A 21,753-nucleotide genomic window follows, 5' to 3' on the forward strand; every position below is an offset into this window, starting at 1 on the left:
CACATGCTTATTTGTGGCCGTCATGCTCTTCTTTGTAATTCCACCACATTGGAGCTCTTGAAGGCAGTGGGAACATTCACTCGTCTCAGACAGAAATTAGAAATGGGTTAACAGCCAGAGGAGAAATGTATTTGCATAGAGGATACTGTGCAGCATCTTTATTTATGAGCATCAGTGTGTGTGGTTGCTAAGCCGAAGTTTGTGGTGTGCAGTTTGAATAGGTAAAGGTTGTTAGTCGTTGCTCTCCATAAAGTAACATGAGTAATTTGCTTCCTGATTGATATGTTTATTATTCGTATTGGTATGTGGGGCACTTTTAAGAGGTTTATCGTTCTGAAAAGCAAAGTCAGGAGATTTCCAGTAGTAAAACGGGGAAAGAGAGCTCTGTGGACAGTCTAGGCAGAGTTGGTACCCATTGCCTCTTGGGCTATTCTTTTAGGTCCCCCAAGAGGAGAAGATAGGGGGCCAGCTCCTCGGGGCCCACGGGTCCAGCCGCGAGCATCTTTGCAAGGTGTACAGGCTTCTTTGAAGGCTGTCGTTTTATCCTAAAATTCCACAGTAATTTTACAGTCTACTCCATAACTCATCAGAGTTGATTTTGATGGAAACTTGATGTTTTAAATACCAGCTAGACTTTAGTGTTTACTTTTGTGTCCTCCAAATCTTCAAGTAAAATGATAAGGTGCGTCTTGTTTATTTTGTGGCTTAAGCACTTGCCCCCCGCCCCCTCCAGACCTGTGCCCTGAGTCTGTGGCTGTGCCGTGGGGAGGTTCAACCCACCTGTTCCACTCCGAAGTTTTAAAGCTTTGGTTCAAGGCCCTTCAGACCCAACGTCCCTTTTTTATAACAAGAGTTTAACATCCTCCATCCTCGTTACTAACCTGAGATGAAATTCATGGGTGGTAAAATCTACCAGCACACGTAATTTCAAGTCAATATAATGTTTTAACTGTACCATTAGAAGGAAATAAAATGAAGGTAAGTTGCAGTAACAGAATATCAGTTTCGGTCTAGAAATGCCCAAGTCTCAGTGTTGCAGAAGACAGATACAGAGGTCAGATGCGTGCGCAGACCTGGGCCCAGCATGACAGCTGCAGACATAGGCTGATGCAGCGGTGTTGTCCTGGGACCCAGACATCACTCATTATGTTGCTGTCAGTGATGTGACATTTAAAATGGTCACTAACTTTTGGGAAAGTTTTGAACAAACCCAAGTATAATTTTCCCTCAATTTCCACGCCGTTTGCATTCCTGGCATATTGAGTGTACGTTAAAACTGCGCAAAACGTATTTTGAGTTTGTTTATAAGTTTATAGATCTGAAAGTTATCAAGTGGTTTTTCTATCTGCCTGAAAAGTCAATGGGAAAGTTCTTCATTATGCAGGCCTGTCTGAATGCAGGGTGGTTGGTATGCCACGCACAGCCTCCTAAAGGCCATTAGTCCCCACTGCGATCACTGTGACATCCCAACCCCCCTGCCAGCATTCCCAAAATGCTCTCTAGAGAATTGGCACTCCCCCCATTGACAACTGTCACTCCAAGGCGTCTTCCCCTCCATGGCATTCATAATTACAGGCGTGGCCACAGAGTAGGCCGCTCGTTGGAGGAACTTACTGTAATTGCACAAGCAAGGTTTTTGGGAAGATGAGCATTTCTTTTGAGACTGGACTAAAATGCATGTGGCAGCCGAGGGACCCGGGGGCTCCGGATGCAGGGTGCAGAGGTGGCGTGGGCCTGTTCGTGCCGCTGCAGGAGAATGCCTCGCTCATTCCACTTGGTTGCTTTGAATAGCAAACTATTTTTAGAATGTACTGCATATGAGGGGTTGGAGGTTTACATAGAAAACAAAAGTTGGTGGCCGTTGCCACTTCCTGTAGCAAAAGCAAGATGGGAAGGAGACGCTGTGTCACGGCCTCGTCGTCCTCTGCACCGACCACCGTCTACTCCAGACTGGAAACGTGCAGTGTATCATAAGGCCCTTTCACACGGGCCTGTGTGTGTGTCCTCCAGTGAATCCGAGATTCCAAGCCTGCCCCGTCAGGAGCTGCATTCCTTCATCATTCGGGGACTTATCAGGCAGGACAGAGGCCCCTGCTTGTTTCTAAACAAAACTGGTTCTTTGTCACCCCTTCAGGCTTCAGCTGCCTAGTATTCCTATTACATTCACATGAGTGAACTTTAAATATGTGCCTAAGCTTTTCCCCAAAAGTTATAAACTATAGTTAAAACATATCACGTGTCCTGAAAAACAAATGCTACCAGTTTTTCAATTCTGCTTGATTCTAACACCTGGAGGCCAAAATGAAGGCGTGTAATTCATGCTAAAACTTCCTCCTGTTTGTGGAATGCTGCACAGCCGACAAATTGCTTGTCTCTCTGAACAGCCCCGTGTGGCATCATTTCCACTTTACATGGATGGGAGCAGACAGGGAGGTGGCAGTCACTGGGGTCCCTCACACATGTCCACAGCCCAGTCCTCTCCCCCTTGACACAGACGTCATTCTTAATGTGTGGTGACAGTATCTTCCCACGCAACTCTTCTAGAATGTCCACACCCGCCTGAGCTGTCATTCTGGTGCTTCTCCAGACCACAGGGCTTTCTCAGCCCAGATGAATGACTTGACAAAGGGGTCTCAGTCCCATTTCCTAAGAATCGCCCTGGAGTTGTGGCTCATAAACCCCTTCCGGCTTCCATGTAGAATTCTGGACCCCCTGGGTGTAACTGCAGAGTTTAAAAGCAGACTAAGAATTTGTCTTGTTCTGCGCCTCTCTTTGCAGCAAAGCTTCGAAGCCCAGGAAATGGACAGCCAGCCAGGATTCCCTGAGGTAGTGTGGGGCTTTTAGAAAGCGATCGGTCTGCCTCCTGTGGCACCTTCTGTCCCTTCCAGGCAGGCAGGACTTCTGTTCCTCCAGTGTCAGTTTCTGTTCTTTGAAGAGCATCACCTGGGAACCTCAAGTAGTTAAACAGGATACAGATAGAATTATTGCTCTTCCAGCCCCTGGACATCACTGGAATTGGGGTGCAGGGTACTGGGGATGGTGTGTGGCTGCCCCACCCTCCGGCAGTGTCTCCTGCTGCTCACAAAACCCCCAACCATAGGCAGGACGTAGGCAGGTAGGCAGGACGTAGGCAGGACGTCAGGTAACGATGGAGCCAGGGCAGAGCATGCCCCGAGGGCTCTCAGCTCTGTGAGCCTCCACCAAGGGCTTTCTCCTGTCCCAGTGAATGAATTCTCTTTCTAGCTCTGCCTGGCCTCAACCATCAGCCCAAGTTGGCTGTCCCTCAGTTCCAGCCCTTATCTTTGGATGTCTGTCTGGCTACAGCCTGGAATTTCTGGTGCTCCGAGCAGGAGGCCTATGCAGGTCCGTGGTAGAACGGGGCCGTATCTGACTGTTGATCCCGCTGCTCTTGTGTCCTGCTCTGGTGGAACTGCCTCTGCTCTGTGGTCCCATCTAAAACCAGAGCCCACGAAGCTCTTGGCACAGGCAGAGACCTGTCACTGAAGTCACTCCTGCTGTTGCCCACGACTTCTGCACACAGCTCTCCAGCCTGGCCGGGTCTGTGCCTTCAAAGAGGACCTTTCAGTGGGAGAAGCATCACTTTGGCTGTCTGTTGCCCCAGCCAGCCTGTGTGCCCTGTGGCCAGGCCCCTGGCTGTGGCCCTCTGTCCCCTGGCCTCTGCAACACTGTAGGGGTCCCTGGCTGTTTTTAATCATTTGTTTAGGAGGCCCCGGGAGTCAGACTTGTGCTTCTTAGTGTACTTTTAGTATCTCTCATCTCCATATGTATCAGCTCAGTATCAGAGTGCTGTCATGTTGATCTAGGGTAAAATAAAATGTACAAGTGGGACTTTGGAGTCTGGGGTTCAGCTTTTTAGAATTATTGTGAACCAACTTAGTCATAAATGGAGTCTTCTCTTCCCAACCTTCTCCACCGTCGAAGGGTGCCTTGCTTTAAAACCCCATGTCTGTACACCTCCCTGGGATTCCAGGCCAGGACGGTGGGGTCCTTGTGGGGGAGGGTGAGGCTGTGTCCCCTGTCAGGGGAGCTGGAACTCTGGCATTCCCCACCAGCATTCTGGGCGTTCCTGAGAAAAGCCAGGGAGCCTGGATCTCGTCAGAGAGGCCTGGCTAGGTCAGCGCCTTCCTCCCCTCCTCCCTGACCCAGAGGGCGGCACTGGGAACCAGGGGTGGCAGCAGGGGTACAGGGAGGGCCCTGGATGGGCTGGAGGGCAGCCCTGCGGCGGGTTTTAGCAGCAGAACCACAGCCATCTTCTGGCAGCAGTGAGCATGGGTTTGGGGCTCCCTCATTTCCTTCCTCCCTCTCTGTCTCTCTCTGTCTGTCTCTCTGGCTCTGCCTCCCCACCCCCACCTCTTCCTTCCTTCCTTTAAAAATTTTTGCTATTTATTATGAAAAATGTCAAACAACCCAAACGTGGATGGGATAACAGAAAGCAGAGGTCCCCCAACTTGCGTGAGCACCAGCACCCCTAGCGGGCGTGTTGAAGCCCAGATGGCCCGGTCCACCCCAAAGTTTCTCACTCAGTGGTTCTGGGTGGGGCCTGAGACTCTGCATCTCGAACAGGTCCCAGGTGATGCTGCTGGGGGGGTAGGGGGCACACCGTGAGAGCCCCACGTCCCACCAGTGGCCCCAACAGCTATCAGCTGACATCCTCTTAGACCCCACCGGCTCCTTGATCCAGGTTATTTTCAGGCAAATCTAAGCGAGATCACGTCATTTCATCCTTCAGTATTTTAGTATGGATCTCAGCAAAGATGGTATTGGACAGAGGAGGAAGAATTCAGGTCCAGAGCTCTGCCCGTTCTGGAACCCGTTGAGGGGATGAGCTGAGCTAGGCTGAGGGTTTGCCCTTGCCTTTCCCTGCTGGCTCCTGAGGGAAGGGGAGGGAGCTGCCCGGGACCCGGTGAGGCCGCACCAACAAGCCGTAGGGATCGGAGCCGCTGCGGTGTGAACCCAGTGCCCGAGATCCCAGTGGACAAGCTTGGTGCTGAGTCAATTAACGAAGGATCCAACGACCTCCAACCGGAGCCAAGGATGATGAACTGACAGAGGGGTGCACAGTCTTGTTTTCTAAACCTCTTTTTCAAGCCCTGTGCAGTGTATGCTTTGTATCCTAAATTCCATAAATCCGTTTACTTCTCTCCATCCCTTCCATTTGACCTTGAGATTGGGAGCTTGAGAGGATTAATGGGGAGGCATGCCCCAACTCTGAAGCCCACCCAGGCCTTGGGGGTAGACAGGCGTCCATAAGCAGCACTCGTGGGTGTGTTCAATTTTGGGTACCATCCTGCGTTCACGAGCACCTGGGTGGTGACCAGGTGGGAGGGGTTCTTCGCCAAGTTCTCTGGCTTCTGGGACCACCTGGGCCTCTGGGACCTTGGGCTCCTGAGCTCCCTGTAGTCCTCTGGCCTCACTGCTCTGCTTCATCCTTTGTGTTCAGTTCTGCCAGCGCCTCCCGTTCATGTTCATACGCTCGCTTGCCCAGAAGCAGCCTCTGCTCACTTCCTGGGTTTCATACCACCCTCCCCACCCCTACACCTGCTCCCACATTTCAGCCAGGTGGCATTTCTAAAGCGAAGTCAGCCCCCACCGTGTTCCTTCTTCAAACCCTTCAGTGGTGCTGCCTTCCTTCGAGAGAAGGTTCCAGACACAGGGCTGAGAGCTCGGGCCTGCTCCCCAGGCCTGGGGACTTCGCCGCTGGGTCACATGCCCCTTGCCGCCACACACCCTGCCCCAGTTCTCTCCTCGTGGCTCTTGAGGGTTTGACTTAAGGCGCGTGTCCTCCGGGAAGCCCCTTGACATCCGGATCGGGTTAACTCCTCCTCTGAGCAGCTCCCAGCACATTTTACTTACCCCTCTGTAGCATTGGTCACTGGTCCACGGTCACCGATTGCTCTGTCTGCAGCCCCTGGGACTGGGGACCCAAACCACACCTTGAAAGTCCTTCCCCGGCTGTCTAGTGTGGCCCCAGGCTGGTGGCCTGGGCTTGTGATGGCCAGTAAGCTGCCGTGCCCTACAGCGAAATTCAGAGAGCGAAAGTCAGCGACTGGAAATTCTCCAACACTGATGTGGCTCCAACCCCAAGCACGGGAGTTTCTATTTTACAGAAGCGTCTGTCGTGATGGATTTGTCCTGCTGCACAGAAGACCGGCCTGAGGCGCCAGACCCCTGGGACCACCGCCTAGACAGGAACGGGCGGGCAGGGCTGGGCCTCCCGCGTGATGCTGGGGGGAGATGAACTCATGTTTGTCTATCACCACGGCGACCGTAGCTGTTTTGTAATTTTTGTTCATTTGATGACTTGACCTCTCTGGTGTTTTCTCTGGTGACTCCATGGTGGGCATTTGAGTGATGGGTATCTGTTATGCTCTGTGTTGCGTGTTCTTGGCAAGTGTCAGGGTTTGAGGATGAATTGTGTTGTCAGGCATCTGCTGATAGTATTTTGTGCCCACAGAGTTGGCTGTGCGCAGGTTCTGTACCAATTTAACGTTGCCCAGACATCCGTTGGTGCTCAGTTAGCCAGATTCCCAGAAGCAGGCCTGATGGGGATCACTTCCTGTTTCAGGAGCATCTTGCTTTCCTCGTGTCAGTCACCAGAGCATCCTAAGCCATGTAGGTGCCTCAGAGGTGGCCATTGTCCGGATTTGGAATTGCATTGAATTGCAAATTTATCTCCTTCCTAAATTCTAATCTAAGGTGGAGATTGTCCACAGTTGATCTGTCTTCGAGGTTGGCTGCCTGGTCTCCTCGTAAGGAATTTATTCCATAACTTGGTTCGATTGTGTGGTTCGTTTATCAACCCAAGCCCAGGTCCCTCAAATCGGGGCTGATTGGTTTTTAGTCTGTTGGTGCCATTGTACTCAAGGACAGGACAGATGTACTGCGCTGGATGAGAGGAGCAGAGGGGAGGGTCGGCTGTGACAGGAGCACTTTCCTGGGGGGAGGGAGGCCCCCAAGAGTAGGGGGTCTGATGGGACGTTATTTTGGAGGCCTGCCCATCTGGTGGGGAGGCCCTCCCAGGTGGCAAGGACTACCCGCTCACATAGGTGGTCTCTTCCAGGATCTTTGCTCCAATCCCAAGCAGAGCTGGACCACAGTAGGGTGGGGGCTTGATGGGCAGGCTGGGCAGGGGGTGACTCCCCTCTGGTCACAGAGACATTCACACTGTGAGAGCAGGAAGCCCTCAGACCTCACCTCCTTATATCTTAATTATCTGTTGCTGCATAACAAGTATCCACAAACTTAGCAGCTTCAAACAGCATCCATCTGTCATCTTAGTTTCTGTGGCTCAGAGTCAGGCCACAGCCTAGGTGGGTCCTCTGCTCAGGGTCTCACGAGGCTGCAGTCAAGGTGTCAGCCCAGCTTTGTGCTTTCCAGAGCTCAAGGTCCTCTTCCAAGGTCACACAGTTATGGGCAGAATTCAGCTCCTTGCTGTTGGAGGACTGCGGTCCCATTTTCCTGTGGGCCATCAGCCAGGTCTCAGCTCTTAGAGGCTGCCCACGTTCCTTGTCCTGTGGCCCATCACAGGCCCTCTCACACATGGCTGCTTGCTTTTTCAAGGCCAGCGGAGTCTCTCGGACTTCTAGACTCTCTTTTACAGGGCTCGCCTGATTAGGTCAGGCCCACCCAGAATAATCTATCTTTTGATTAATTCTAAGTCAACTGATGAGTGACCTTAATTATTTGTGCATTTCTCTTTGCCCTATAATGTAACCCAAGCATGGGAGTGACATCCATTCCACTCACAGTTCTGCCCACACACCAGGGGAAGGGATTATGGGAATCATGTACACCAGGGGCGGGACCTTGGGGACCACCCTAGAATTCCTCCTGCCACACTCTTCCCCCGTCTGCCCCTCTCGAAGCCCCTTCCTTCTTCCAACCCCTTTCCTCCTCCTTACATTCTCCTCCTCTCCTCCCCTTCTTCCTCCTCTGCGCCCTCCCTTCTCTTTTCCCAACCCCTCTTCCTGTCCCCCCCTCCAGGCTGATGGGTTTCAGCTGCCTGATCTTGGACACGAGGCCAGCAGGCATGGAGCCCATGCCGCCCCCAGGAAGGGCCTGGAGTCAGGCTGCGCTCGCTGGGAACGCCGTCCTCTTGCTGGCCGGTCGGGGCTGTAGGAACTCAGTGTGGGCGGGTGTCAGTTTAATGAACCTTCTCCCAGCCCCTCCCGCCCTCCCCTCCAGCTCTGCCAGATCTTTTTATAGACCCTGAGGGGCCCTTCACAGTGTAACATGGTTTAGAATGTTGAAAGTGGTAATGAGGTCTCAAAGTCCTGATTCACTTGTGATTTTTGATACCCTTGATCTGAGAGACCTGGGCTTGGGTGGATGAAGGAACCACGTGAACCAGCCAAGTTATAGAATAAATTCCTCGTGAGGACACCAGCCAGCCAACCTCTGACAGAGCAGCTCTGGTCGCTTTTCAACTTAGATTAGAATTGAGAAAGATGATGATTTTGTAATTCAGTGCAATACAGTCATGAGGGGGGAGGTGGACGTCCTTGATGCCAGGACCCACCGTCTAGACCTGAGGCTACGGGGCAGGGTGCCCACCCTTGGGGAGAAGCTGGACGACGGGACACTTGGCCACCTCACTACTGGCCCTACGACCACTCCACAAGCAGTCTGGCCATCTCCGATGGCTCTGTTTTAAGATGATTAGGGAGCAGTCTGAAAACCGTGTCTACAGAACTGTTGTTGGAAGAATTACAAGTATATTCCCCCAAAACATTAAGTGGAAAGAAGGTGGGATTTGTTGGACCCAGAAGACCTGAGTCTGGGTACACTGCACCATTGACCTCCCTGTGCTGTGGTCTGCCTGGAACAGTGAAAATCTGAGGTTTGTAAAATGTGGATCAGTGTTCAAGTGCCAGGTTGGACGGCATTGGTTGGCCCTGATCAGGCTTTTTAAATGTTCTGAAGTAGAATATAGCTAAGCAGCTACAGGTTGTCGGATGGTGAAATGGAGGCAAATTTGTTGTTGTTGTTTGGTGAGGAAGATTGTGACTGAGCTAACATCTCTGCCAATCTTCCTCTATTTTGTACCTGGGATGCCACCACAGCATGGCTTGATGAGCAGTGTGCAGGTCCACACCCAGGATCTGAACCCACGAACCCCAGGCCGCTGAAGCAGAGCATGCAAACAACCATTACACCATGGGGCTGGTCCCCAGTTTTTTTTTAATGTAACTCTTCTGACAGCTGGCACCGTTCCACCATGTCTTGAGAAAAGATGGGCTTCCCCACACTGTTGGAGGGGAAGCTGAGGCAGCAGGCTGTAGTGAGACGTGACTGGACAGGAATTCTGGAAAGCAGGGTCAGACCGCAGCCCCGCCCTCAGACGGATCTGACAGCCTCTAGGGGTCTCCACTTCCTGCTCTGTAAAGGGAGCGTTTGAACCATTGACCTGCAGTCGTGTCCAGCTCTAATGCTCTTGCTCCATGCATTAGTCTGTTGTAGCTCCAGAGGAAGGCAGATTGCCCAGCCCTGCCACTGACTGGCTGTGTGACCTTGGGCAAGTTACTTACCCTCTCTGTGTCTTAGCTCCCTTATCTATAAACTGGAGATGGTAACAGTATCACCCTAATAGGGCTGTTGCAAGGAGTACATGGCATAATATATTAAAAACCTGTAGAATAGTGCGCACTTGGCATTTAGTAGGGGACTGATAAACAGGAGCAATCATTATTACTCTGACTATTCCCAGTGTCATTCCTGATGACCCTTTTAACTCTTGTGAGTCTGTGATGCCTTGCTGTGTCTTTATTAAATTCTGAACAGGATTGTCTTGCAACAGCATCGCTGTTGACTGTGTCCTTGACAGGAGCTGCTGGTCTGCCTCCTAATAAAATTTCCGGGTCTGTTTCAGGCGGAGGCCAGGCTGGCGGCGAAGCGTGCGGCCCGGGCCGAGGCTCGAGAGATCCGAATGAAGGAGCTGGAGCGGCAGCAGAAGGAGGTAACGCTCAGACTTCCCCGTCGGTCCTTTTCACAGACGGTTTTATTTTAGGTGGAGTGTGCACATGCAGGGCACCTGTCCGCTTGACGTTGCTCGGCACCGGAACACACTCATGCCCGGGACTCTTGTTCAAGGTCAGGCCAGGGAGTGCGCATAGCACGCATATCAGGCGTGCCTGTTCCAGACTCCACCTGTGGGGTCCCGAGGTGAACCCCCTGCACACAGCCGCTCGCTGCACACATCTTCCCAGCCCAGCTTTCTGGCTCAAAGGAGCCGAGATGTGCTGGCTCAACTTCGAGGTCTAACTGTCGAGCAAGAATCCTGATCCTCTGAATTAAAACATGACAGAAGAACAGGTTATGATGCTCTAAAACTAACCAGATTATTTTGTTTAAAAATATTTCCCCTGCGGCTTTATGGTTTTTAACAGCTTTCATGATGCCTAAAGTCTGAATGTGACACAGAGACCAGAATACACGCCGCGGGTGAAATAGCCAGAGAAGAGATTGCCCCCCTGGGAAAATGGATAGTGCTGTGTTTACACACCTGTTAATGCTGTTTGCTACTTATTTTCATCGTCTTGAGCTGGAGCCAGAAGTCACGTGGACAGCATGAGGGCTCCTGAACTTGCTGTTAGAGCTGTGAGCTTTTCCATGACCTTGAAGTCTACATGGCAAATGCAGTGGGTCTCGATTCTCTGTTCTCCTGTGGGCCGTGCCCTGAGGGAGCGTCCGCACCAGACCCCACCGAAGGGCTGTTCTCATTCAGAAGATCTGAATTTAGTGTGTTGCAGAGATGTAGCCAGCTGCATCCCCCACCCCAGGGCTGATTTTCATACCCAGGGTCTTGTTTGGGTCACATGGCCACGTTTTAAAAGTCGAGCCAATGTTTTAAAACTTGTGAGATTTCAGCTAAAACTCTGGGTTTCCAATTTCTCTTAAAACCATTGCAGATTCCACTGCATTCCCTGTAGGGGGTGGCCTCTGGCCACCAGCCGGAGACACTCATTGTCATTTCCTGCCTGCAGAGTTTGTCACTCGGCATGGAAATGTCTGAGAGGGGGAGGGGCATGGCCAGATTTGAACTGGGGGAGGACACTTTTTGGCATGGTTTGAAGAATGGGCTGGAGATTACTAGAAACTCAAACCCAGGACGTTGGTTAGGAAAGTCATACCGCAGTCCTGATGATGGTGATGGGGACAGGAGGGGACGTTGTTCCTGAGAGAAAGGCCACACCGTGCTCCAGCAGTCTTTGGGAAGTGGCTCGAGCACATGAGCAGCTGCCACGCTCCCACCATATTTTAGGTGTCACTTGTCGTGTGTTTACATGTAAATAGAGACTAAACAAATATTTGGAAGTCCCTCACCGCTTCTCCCTCATTGTTGGAAATACAAATACAGTTGTAAGTAAGTTTCGTTTTTATGGTATTTGCCTCTAGAATTAATTTAGTCCTTTTAATTCAGTAATTTTCTGTGCTTTTTTCCTCCTAATTTACTCAGAGAAGCACGGATTTAGCATTTTCTCAGTGCCTTCCCCCCCTAGAATTGGATTTATTGATTTAAAATTGGAAATAGACTCCTGAATTTTCATTTTAATTATTTGCACTGTACAATTGAACTGGAACTTGGGGTAAGGCCTGAGGGTTAACATGAAGTGCCTCCCTCCCCATTATGTTGGTTACGGGCGAGGTTCGGCTCTAATGGGGATGGGAACCTGATTAACACCGGCCATAAACCTCAGCATATCCCTGGCCAGGAGTGATTATTGAAGATGATTCAAAGACGCACATTCAGGAAAGTCTCCAGACAGAAGTACTTAGAGTGGGAGGTGGAGAAAAGGAATAGATCTTGTTTTGTAGAACTTTGTCACATACCTGTCTGAGACAATGTCCCCCATGCTTTAGGAGCCATCCTGACACCAAGCAGCTTCTGTGCACTCAGATGCTGGTATAAATAGTAATGGTTGGAGGCCGCCTAATGGAATACTTCTTTTAGCCTGAACTGGTTTTTAACAATAGGTATTTTAAATGACAAATTGCTTTTTCAAACTGCCTGGTGTCAATGTCTCTTTAGAATATTGTTCTTTCAGTAGATACTTGCAAGCCCACTGTGTGCAGGACACCGCTGGCCCCCTCCGCTCTGCTTTAGAAGCCAGTGTGGCAGTGGGATGTTAAGGTCGTCACGCAGTGGGCAGTGGGCCATGATTTCTCGGGATGCGTCACAGTTTGTGGCACTTGGTTGCTTCATTCTCCAGCGCCAGGAGCCGCCCACCCTCTTAGTGGCTCATTGGTTCTAATCGGCTTGCCTGGTTCTCCAGCAGTCCTCCAGGCTTTTTTATATTAAGGTCATAAAAGAGTTGTAAGAAGAATTTTCCCAAATATTTTGCTGCTCTGCCAGGTTTTGCCACAGTTGATTGAATGTCAACACCACGCCCCCCTCCTCCCCTGTTAGTAAGAATTTCTGGTGGCCTGTGGCTGTTCTCTCAGCTCTGCCATGGGAGCTGAACCAACAGGCTCAGGAAAAAGATGACAGTGAATCTTTAAGGGGCCCCACCTTTGATTTTCATGGTGGTATGAGTAATCGTTTTATCATATTTCTCAAGTCTAAGAGAAAGTCACTTTCACCACAAATACAAATGTAAAATTTCTACAAAATCAAGTTGAAAATGAGTTATATAGTCTTTACAAGCTTTTCTATCTTCCAAAGTATACATTTAGATAAAATATGTTCTATCCTTAATTATGGATAGAATTGATTTAAATATTTAGATGATAATATAAGCAGCTTATCACCCACAAAGTTCTTTGCAAAAGTTCTTGATTTAGAAAATAAAAGCTAAGGGGCCGCCCGGTGGTGCAGTGGTTAAGTTCCCACGTTCCACTTCCGTGGCCCGGGTTTGGCCAGTTTGGATCCCGGGTGCGGACATGGCAGTGCTTGGCAAAAAGCCATGCTGTGGTAGGCGTCCCACGTATAAAGTAGAGGAAGATGGGCATGGATGTTAGCTCAAGGCCAGTCTTCCTCAGCAAAAAGAAGAGGATTGGCAATAGTTAGCTCAGGGCTAATCTTCCTCAAAAGAAAAGAAAAGAAAAGAAACGCTAGGAAGAATTAAGCCAAGAAACCATCTATTTGAATGATCTCCTTTAAAAGGCAAGCATGCCCTTCTCCCTTTGAGTCAAAGGAAGTCCTCTTCTGTTCCATTTTCATTCTACAGCCCAAGAGTAATCTGTTGCTGAACTGCATTTCACTTGCAATATTTCAGGCAGCAAAAATGCATTTGGTACCCAAAGATGGGAAACTTTAAGTTTGGCCGTTTAGTTTTGGTATTGTAAAATGGGGGTGGGTGTCGCGGCAGGGGGTAGTAAGATGTGTGGAGGGTCCCAACCGCCCCTCACAGTAGCCCTTTGAGGTCCTGGAAGCCCCCCCTGGACATACAGGACAGGGGGGCCCCGAAGAGTTAGAGAACCCATCTGGTCGAGAGGCAGCTGGGTGGTAGAGCCGAGATTTGAACCCGGGCCTGTGCGCTGGCAGAGCCCAGCTCTTGTGTGGCACGGCCTGACCTCAGGTGGTCAGGGCCTGCCAAGGAGCTCAGGATCTGCAGAGAAAATCCAATTAAAACCTGGGAAATCTGATTAAAAATGCCACAGTTGCCTCTCTCAGTCACACACCCAAGTGCCGTCTGGTTAGTAGATGGCGTTAGAATTTTGAAATTCTTCATTCTAACAGTATGTTTCACGTTTACTATAAAGGCATTTAAGTGGTTCACAGGCATCAAATGTTCTGTCCTATTCAAGTTCCATGAAATGTCTTCATGAAAATAGTGTGGGAATTTGGGTCCCCTCAGCCTTCGGCTACACAGCAGAGGCGCGTTCAGACGTGGGGGCAAAGTCTCCCCGTCGAGTGGGGTTTAAGCTGTGAGAAGACCAGGAGGAGCGCTTGGCTTCGCTCGTGAGGAAGTACCTGAGGTACCCGTCACCTTTCTAATTTATCCCGTGTGGGTCATTCGTCCGTCTGTGCTCACACTCCTCCGACAGGCAGTGACACAGGGAAGCTGTCTTCTCTACTGATCTCAGACTCTCCCTTGGGGTCAGGTCACATGCCTGGTGACCAGCACCCATGCTGTGAATTATCAGGATGTGGAGTGACAACCTGGTGTGTCTTAGGGAGAAAGCAGAGAAGCTAACTCTGATGACACAGCAAGTGGGGACACTGAAGGAAGGAGCCACAAGTGGGAGAAGGCAGGATGGGCAGGAAGCCATCCTTGGGAGATGACAGCCAGACCGAGGAGGGGTGAAGTGTGGAGGGAGACACTCTGGCTCTGCCCTGCAGTTTATGTTGATCTGGTTCGACCAGCAGCACTGACTTACACAAACGACAATTTTGCCATCATAAACTTAGGGTCTTTGAAACATGAGAGCATTACTGTCTATTTAAAGTTTATGTCTGCTTCTTCAGAAAAGGGATTCAAAAGTTTTTAAACAAAGTAGGTGTATATTTTATTACTCTGAGTTTTATTTACAGGTGTGGAAAATGACCTTAGAGAGATGAGACCGTTTTCCCCAAAGCTAAGAAAATGGCGGAGCCAAGGTTCAAATCTAGATCTAAAAACACTGCAAAGCTTGCATTCTTCCTACGACAGCCTCTGCCTCAAAATCAAATACAAAGTCAAGAACAAAAACAAACACACACAAAGGGCACAGTCAGTATGTTAACCAGGGACTGCAGTTGGCTGTGAGCATGCTGACACACACAGCCAAGGGGGAAACAGAATAATCCACATGATCCCAATCACTTTACAACTGGAAGCATATCTTGAAAAACAAGTTTTTTTTATTGGTGCTGAATTCGAGGCACAGTATAATAAACACAAAATAGGCCATTTTGTTAGCCAGACTTTTGCAGAGAACACGGAAGCCATAACTGATGTTCATCCAGCTGTTTCTTCATTTGACCCAAGTCCAGGGGTGGGGGAGTGTACACATCTGTGCACGTGTGTGTGCAGGAGCATTTGTGTATACATCTAGAGAGATGAGTGAGACAGGCTAACACGGTCCGAACTGCAGGTTTGGGACACGCTTTAAGGATCTAGGGAGGTGTACAGACAGCACCTCTCTGAGCCTCTCCTTTGCATATCACATCTCTGGACCTGACTATTATTAGAACTGGTAACACAATTTGAGGTTATACAATCTGATAGCCTGGGGCACTGGCATTTTAAGTTGTTGATTAAGTGGAAATGAATCTGCTTTGGAAGACCAGTGTTTAACCAGGAGGGTTGATATTTTGGTGTAATAATTGAGAAACGTGATCCCTGTTTGCATCTCTTGGCAAGCCGTCCCACCTCTACACAGGTGTTTCTGAGCAGGGCCGAGGGTTTCCTTGAGAAGGAGGTCAGATGGGCTGAAGGTGGACGGAGCCTGTGGATGTCTGGAGAGCAGTGACCATCCTTGGGGGCTCGGGAGAGCAGGAAGCTGGTGACACCATCTGGAGGGTTTCAGAAGCAGATTGTGGTTGAAGCCACACTGGTGCTTGGGATCCTCCAAGGCCAGCATGGAGAGTGCAGAGGGAGGAGAGGTGAGCAAAGAGACACCAGTGTTTGAGGAATATGGGCCTGTCATCAAGCCCCAGCAGACCCTGAGGACATGGGGGCCCGTGAACTGGCTGCGGATCTTTCCAGACTGCCCAGCCAGCCCCAGCCCTCTGTGACAGCCCGTTGCACTCTCCATAGCGGTTCTCTTCATCTGTGCAGATGAGGAGGACTGACAACGTTAGCTGTGCTTTTGGAGCCGTTTAAAATGATCATGAGCTCCTTTTTGATGGATTTATTAGGGAAGATGAATATGTAGATATTCTTTGGGAAATCCAAGTGGGCCTTTTGCTTCGCATGAGAACCTGCACTAATGGGGGAAAAAATGGTGATACGATGATCAGGTGATACGATGACCAGGGTGCATCTCTTTTGTAGCTACTGACTTGATAAACATTTTTGCTGGAGGTCCTGTTTTAATATAGTGATAATGTTGACTACAGTCACCTGTGCTCACTCATATAAGGCTAGAAACACCAAGTTTCCAATCTTATAGTTTTGGCAGCATCTTGAACAATGCCTGAGTCGGTCAATGTTTTGTTGAATGAATGAATGAATGGAGTAGATAATCTTACCTAGCGATCACTGCAAAATTAGGAGAACCTGTGAAGCAAACTGATATGTCAGTGTGTGATCATAAGCTTTTTAAAAAAATATTTCAGGGGCCGGCCCCATGGCCGAGTGGATAAGTTCACGCGCTCCACTTCAGCGGCTCAGGGTCTCGCCAGTTCGAATCCTGGGCGCGGACATGGCACTGTTTATCAAGCCCTGCTGAGGCGGTGTCCCACATGCCACAACTAGAAGGACTCACAACTAAAAATACACAACTATGTACCGGGGGGCTTTGAGGAGAAAAAAGGAAAAATAAAATCTTAAAAAAAAATGTTTCAGTTACATTTTAGTGATTACTCTGTTTAGCTGGAATTTTACTGGTATTCTGTTCGTATCTGCATGAATCAGAACGTGGAAGCCTCTTTCTTCACTGTTTGTGAATTTGACCAGTTGACTTTCCAATTAAATTTCTGTACTTTTTTGTTTAACTTTTATCACTGTGAAAAGAAATTTTAAATTGAGGATGAAGATCTCTTTCCCATTAATGGTAGAAGGTGTACAAAACTCTGCGTTAGAAAGCAGCAGGATTTTTATAGAGATTCATGTGGGTATGCCCATGTTTTACCAATATATCTAAAATAGAATGTAAAATCAGTTATAAAATTACTATTTCAATGAGACTTCAAAAAAATTTTTTTAATTCATATTTTACCAGTGTTGTTTTTTTTTTCCAATATGGCTTTTATGCATATTTCAAGGTGCTTACAGAACCTTTCTTTCTGATGTTTCTACTTCTGTAATTGGATTTTATATTTCTTTCTCTGTTTCTTTTGCCCTTCTCTCTAGATCTATCAGGTTCAAAAGGTAGGCACTTCCGTCTTTGTTTTCTAATTTGCATGTACTGTTTTTCCCTTGCCAAGACCTGGTCACCTTTCAGAAATAACGCCTCTCGTGACAGCGAAGTTCTTACTGCTGCTTTTACTGCTTTGTTTATGAATTGGCTTGCACAAGAATGCTTCCTTCCCTACTTCTCCTCCCACAAAAAGCGGCTGTCCGGCAGACACATTACCAAGTATTAAATGCTTTCCCATCTCCATTTTTCTCAAGAAATTAGAAAATTGTTTCTTTGAGAAAAAAATGAACTCTAAGACAAAATAAAATCACATTTCAGAATTTGGGAAACCTTTTGAAATCAGATATTTAAAGAGAAATATTGTCCTTCCATATAATTTTCTTAGAAAACCTTTAAAATATCAATGCAAATTACCATTCATTAAGAGATTATTGCATATTATTTAAATATCTGAGTAGAAAAGAGAATGATGATAGAACAGCAAAATCTAATAGCTTAAAGTAGACCTGTGCTGTGTCCCTCATATTCGGTTAACATGCATCTCTGTTTCCTAGTTATTATGTAGAAGCAGCTGAGGTTTAGAAATAAATACATTGAGCAGGCCGGCCACAGCAAATAAAGAGAAAAACAGCCAAGTCAGTGTCTCCTGATTCAAAAGTAATGTAGGAAGGAGTGAGCGAGTTCCCTGAGAATTTATAGAATGTGTACACAATGGTCTTTCCCATAAATGAATTCAGTTTATGACTTATGACATCTGCCCTAGTTGCTTTTTATAAATCTATTTCGTTTATAGATAAAGAAAAACTATATTTTTCTTTTAGAGCAGCTAAGAAAATCAAAATAAGGTGACCGTTTCAGAGATTAAAACATGCAGGGCCTTTAAACAGTCTCTGTAAATTTAAAATTCTATCATTGGATTCCTTTACTGGCGACCATTCCAAATTGCCTTTCCTTCCTGCCGGCGCTCACTCCGTACAACTGCTATCCCCAAGAGTGTAAAGAAATCAGTGAAGTAGGTACCAGAATCTGTTTGTACTTTGTTAGTTTTTGGAGGGTCCAAGTATCGAAACATATGTTGAAGCTGGATCCGACCCATGCTTGTAGAGGCTGGGTCAGAATTTCACAGGCGGAAGGCAGGGCTGACGAGGCTGGGAACCCTCGCTGTGATGCAGGAGGATGTAACTGTCCAAAACCCAGACAGGGGACTCTGTCTGGGAATTTCCACTTCGGTTCTTTTGTTTCTAGTCCTACATCACTAGTCTTGTCTTTTTGCTAGCTCACCAGGGACACATTGTCAGAACTTTGTCAGAATGCTGATTTGTATACAAAGTAAAACTAGAGGGAGCTGAGGAAGCCCTCACTGGGAAAACATTGATACACATTTTTATAACAAAGATGGGTCCAAGAAAGGGAAGGCTTTTCTAGTCGCTAAGATTTGTGAAAAGGAAAAGGAGGTGGTAAATGCTCCCTCCCAGCCCCTGGGCTGTTTTGCGTAATGGTTTCTCTTCTGTGGAATCGAAGCTATTTCTGAAAGTGGAGCACCTTTGCATTCTTCTGGCTCTCACTTCCCTCTGCATGACTCACCCGCTAATCATAGTAGTTTACATCTCAACCATTGTATGCTTCTGGAGTTTGCTGTGCTGGCCTGCTAGCTAACATCAGAACTACCAGTAAACTGCACCTACTGTTTCTCGGGGTGCGCTCCTCCATAGATGACATGAAAATGTAGCTCGAGTTACAGCGGCTATTAGTAAGGCCACCCGTGAACTAGATGGAAGATTTTCAATACTGATCTCACGAAAAGAGCAATCGTGTGCAGTACTTGGTATATAGAATTGGCAAAAAGAAAAATAGAGAAACTGAAAAAAAATAGAAAAATAGAAAAATAGACTTCTTTTGGAATTTAAATTTTTGCGTGAGTTTATTTAGGCTCCCTTCCTTTTCTAAAACATATTTTCTTTCTACCTTTGAAATTAAGCCATGAGATAAAGGAGAGTTGATGGCATCACATTTTACAGGTGAAAAATCTGAAATTTGACAGAGTGGGGCTAACATTAATTGAATGCAAAATAGCTTTAAGCTGTTGCATTTCACATAAATTGAAGTTAAAACTGTGACTTGCGGAAATGCGGCTTTTCTTTCTTTTCTCAGTTTATATTCTGAGGAAAGTAACTTCCAGAAAAAGATCTGACTCGCATACTTTTGGTATTTCAGTTCTGCATTGGCTAAATTTTTTAACGTTGTTAAATTCTTCCTAATTTTTCCTCTTCTAATTTTCTACTTACTGCCATCTCTAAGAGAAAGAGGCAAGACCGTCGGAGAGCCGGATAATTTCAAACCTGTCCACCCTCCAGAATAAACTGAAACTAAACTGAACGTAGCAGCCGCGTGTTTTGGGCGTTTAAAACCATCTCACAAATTGTCTTGTACTTTTCACACAAAGTTTTTTCCCTCTGATTGTAAGATTTTAATGTGCAAAGGGGAGAATCACATCTGTGTTATATGATACGGAGGTTTGCTTGCTTGTTGCTTGCTTTTCTTATTGGAAATTGAGGGAAAGGGAGAAAAAACAAGCAGAACTCCACTATTTGAGACTATACCTGGGTTCCCACCCAACTTTGGAATTACTAAAATAACAGGAATAGCCATTCTGAATCTGCCTTTCCAATTCCAACTTGGACCATTGTCATTTCGACAAGCGAGGTGAAAGCGTGCAGGCGTTAGCTAAAGAAACGCCACACATAACTGGGGAACATCAGTTTTTTTCCCCCTGTGCAAGGACCTCTTCTGCAGGCTACTCGGTCCTCTTTCCCTCTGTGGCATGCTACAAAGACATGCCAAGTACATAGATTCTCATGGACCTAAATTTAGCACAGCTATCAGATAGCTGGAGCAAGTGTAGCAGAAATCCAGTCGCTCCCCCTGGCCTCTAGGTTTTCACATTCCTATTGTAGCGGCACAGGAATGGCTCTCAGCTTTTGCTTCTCTTAAGCTGTGTCTTATTGCCTTGGTGCATTTGCTCTGAAGGCATGCACAGCTTCCCTGACAGGCTTGCAATGCTGCTGGGCTAGGTGCAATTCCTGGTCTCTACCGAGGTCCCCCCCCACCCCGACCCTCGCCCCAGGAATGCTCTTTCCTGGGCTCCTTTTGCTTGTCTGGGAGGGAGTGGGGCAGGGAGGGTCTCTTACAGGCTGCTTTGGCGGCGGCTGCCTCTGCAGAGCCCGGAGCTGTTATTAGCTGCTTGGCCTCAGCATGTTCCGCTAACCATGTGGCTTGGGTAGCAATTTAGAAATGCATGTCGGAACAGCTCCTTATGCAGTTACCTACCGTTTCACTTCTTGCCTAATTTTCTTTCCCTTCCGTCTATAGAAATATTACGGGCTGGATACAAAATGGGGTGACATCGAGCAGTGGATGGTAGGCCTGGAATACTATTTTAAGAAACTTAAATGGTTTATAATTGGATTCTTATACAGTTTAATTACGTTGATCGATTCCTGTTGCATCCTAATTTAATACTGAGAGATTTTCTTCCGGGGACTTCTGCATCTGGCCTGATTATCTACATCCCGTATGAAGCCTGGTCAGAAACAGTCCTAGCCAGGCATTGCTGTCTGGTCTGTTCAGCAGCTGCTGGCTCTGTCCGCCTTTGCTGTGGTCCCCTCCTCACCTTGTCTGCCCTGCCCACTGAAACCCCTGTTCTTTGGTGAGAAATTCCTTTATGTTCTCCACTCGTTTCCTAGAACAACTCCTCTGTCCTCTTAAGTCAATTGAGGGCTGGCTCGCCCCTCGTGATACCTGTGACCTTATGACCCTCTAGGGAGGAAATGATGCCCCACATTGAGAGGATCTAGAAGGGGGAGCATTTGGCTTTCTCCCCACTGGTCCCGAGAGAACATGGCTTCGCTCTTTCTCTCATTAATTCGTCCACCTGAGTTCATTCCACCTCTTTCTGGCCTTGACACCTTATTGACTGGCGTCTTGGATATCATCACGTCCTTTTAGCATTTGAGAGCTTGGCCAGTATGGAAATGTCGTATTAAATGTCCCTTCTACATAAAATAATTTAAGAAAATGTAAAATTACCTCTTCACACCTCACATACCTGTGTACAATATGAAAGAGAATAGTTCTTGAAATATAAAGAGCACACACTTCTATACTGGAAAAAAATGGTAAACGTCAGGCTTTATTACGTGTAAACCATCATTTTAGGCTTATGGCCCAGGCAGATGTATTTTGATCAAGTCTTAAGACACAGTTAAAAGATGTGTCATTATTTTATCTACCACTAAGAAAGAAAAAAATGCTGCTAATTATAATGTGAGCAACTTTGATTATAAGATATACCGCAACTTCAGAGATGTCAAATGTGAAAAACTGTGTGTGTCTTAGAATGCCCAAAATATAGTAGATAGGGCAACAGCCTTACTGGCTTTTTATGGGAATGATTTATCTTCTGACTCCCAAAGAGACTAGAGTAAGGTGATTCTGATTCTAAGAAAAAAAGTAGATTGACATAAAGGGACCACCTTATAGAGGTTAGAAAAAAATGAAGACCCAACTTCTTCCCCAACACGTACTTTAAAGCCAAAATGAAATATGCCAATTATTTGTGTGCTTCAGTGTCCTTCCCCCCAGAAGAAAACATTTCCCCCAGTGGTTTAATTGAAGCCTTTTAATGAAAGCAAAGCAAATATTTATTTGACATTTATACCAGAAATACTGTATTGCATCACAGCTAGACTATGTAAGGCTTCTCCTGTGTCTGTTTCTAACCTTTTTATA

The 21,753-nt window shown here is 47.5% G+C and overlaps 1 protein-coding gene across 50 annotated transcripts in view; it reads left to right on the forward strand.

Annotated features, from left to right (window-relative positions):
• Nucleotides 1-21,753, forward strand: part of LRRFIP1 (LRR binding FLII interacting protein 1) — a 138,299-nt gene that overhangs the window by 63,813 nt on the left and 52,733 nt on the right. For 39 of the 50 annotated variants that reach the window (XM_070618739.1, XM_070618748.1, XM_070618756.1 and 36 more), the window contains 3 exons: nt 9,890-9,976; nt 16,959-16,976; nt 20,335-20,382. In XM_070618739.1, the coding sequence (XP_070474840.1) occupies nt 9,890-9,976; nt 16,959-16,976; nt 20,335-20,382 (153 nt within the window). The remainder of the gene's footprint in view (nt 1-9,889; nt 9,977-16,958; nt 16,977-20,334; nt 20,383-21,753) is intronic. The other 11 variants (XM_070618727.1, XM_070618733.1, XM_070618730.1 and 8 more) reach the window with 1 other exon arrangement.

This window comes from Equus przewalskii, chromosome 5 (genome assembly GCF_037783145.1).
Source record: "Equus przewalskii isolate Varuska chromosome 5, EquPr2, whole genome shotgun sequence".
Classification (NCBI taxonomy): domain Eukaryota; kingdom Metazoa; phylum Chordata; class Mammalia; order Perissodactyla; family Equidae; genus Equus; species Equus przewalskii.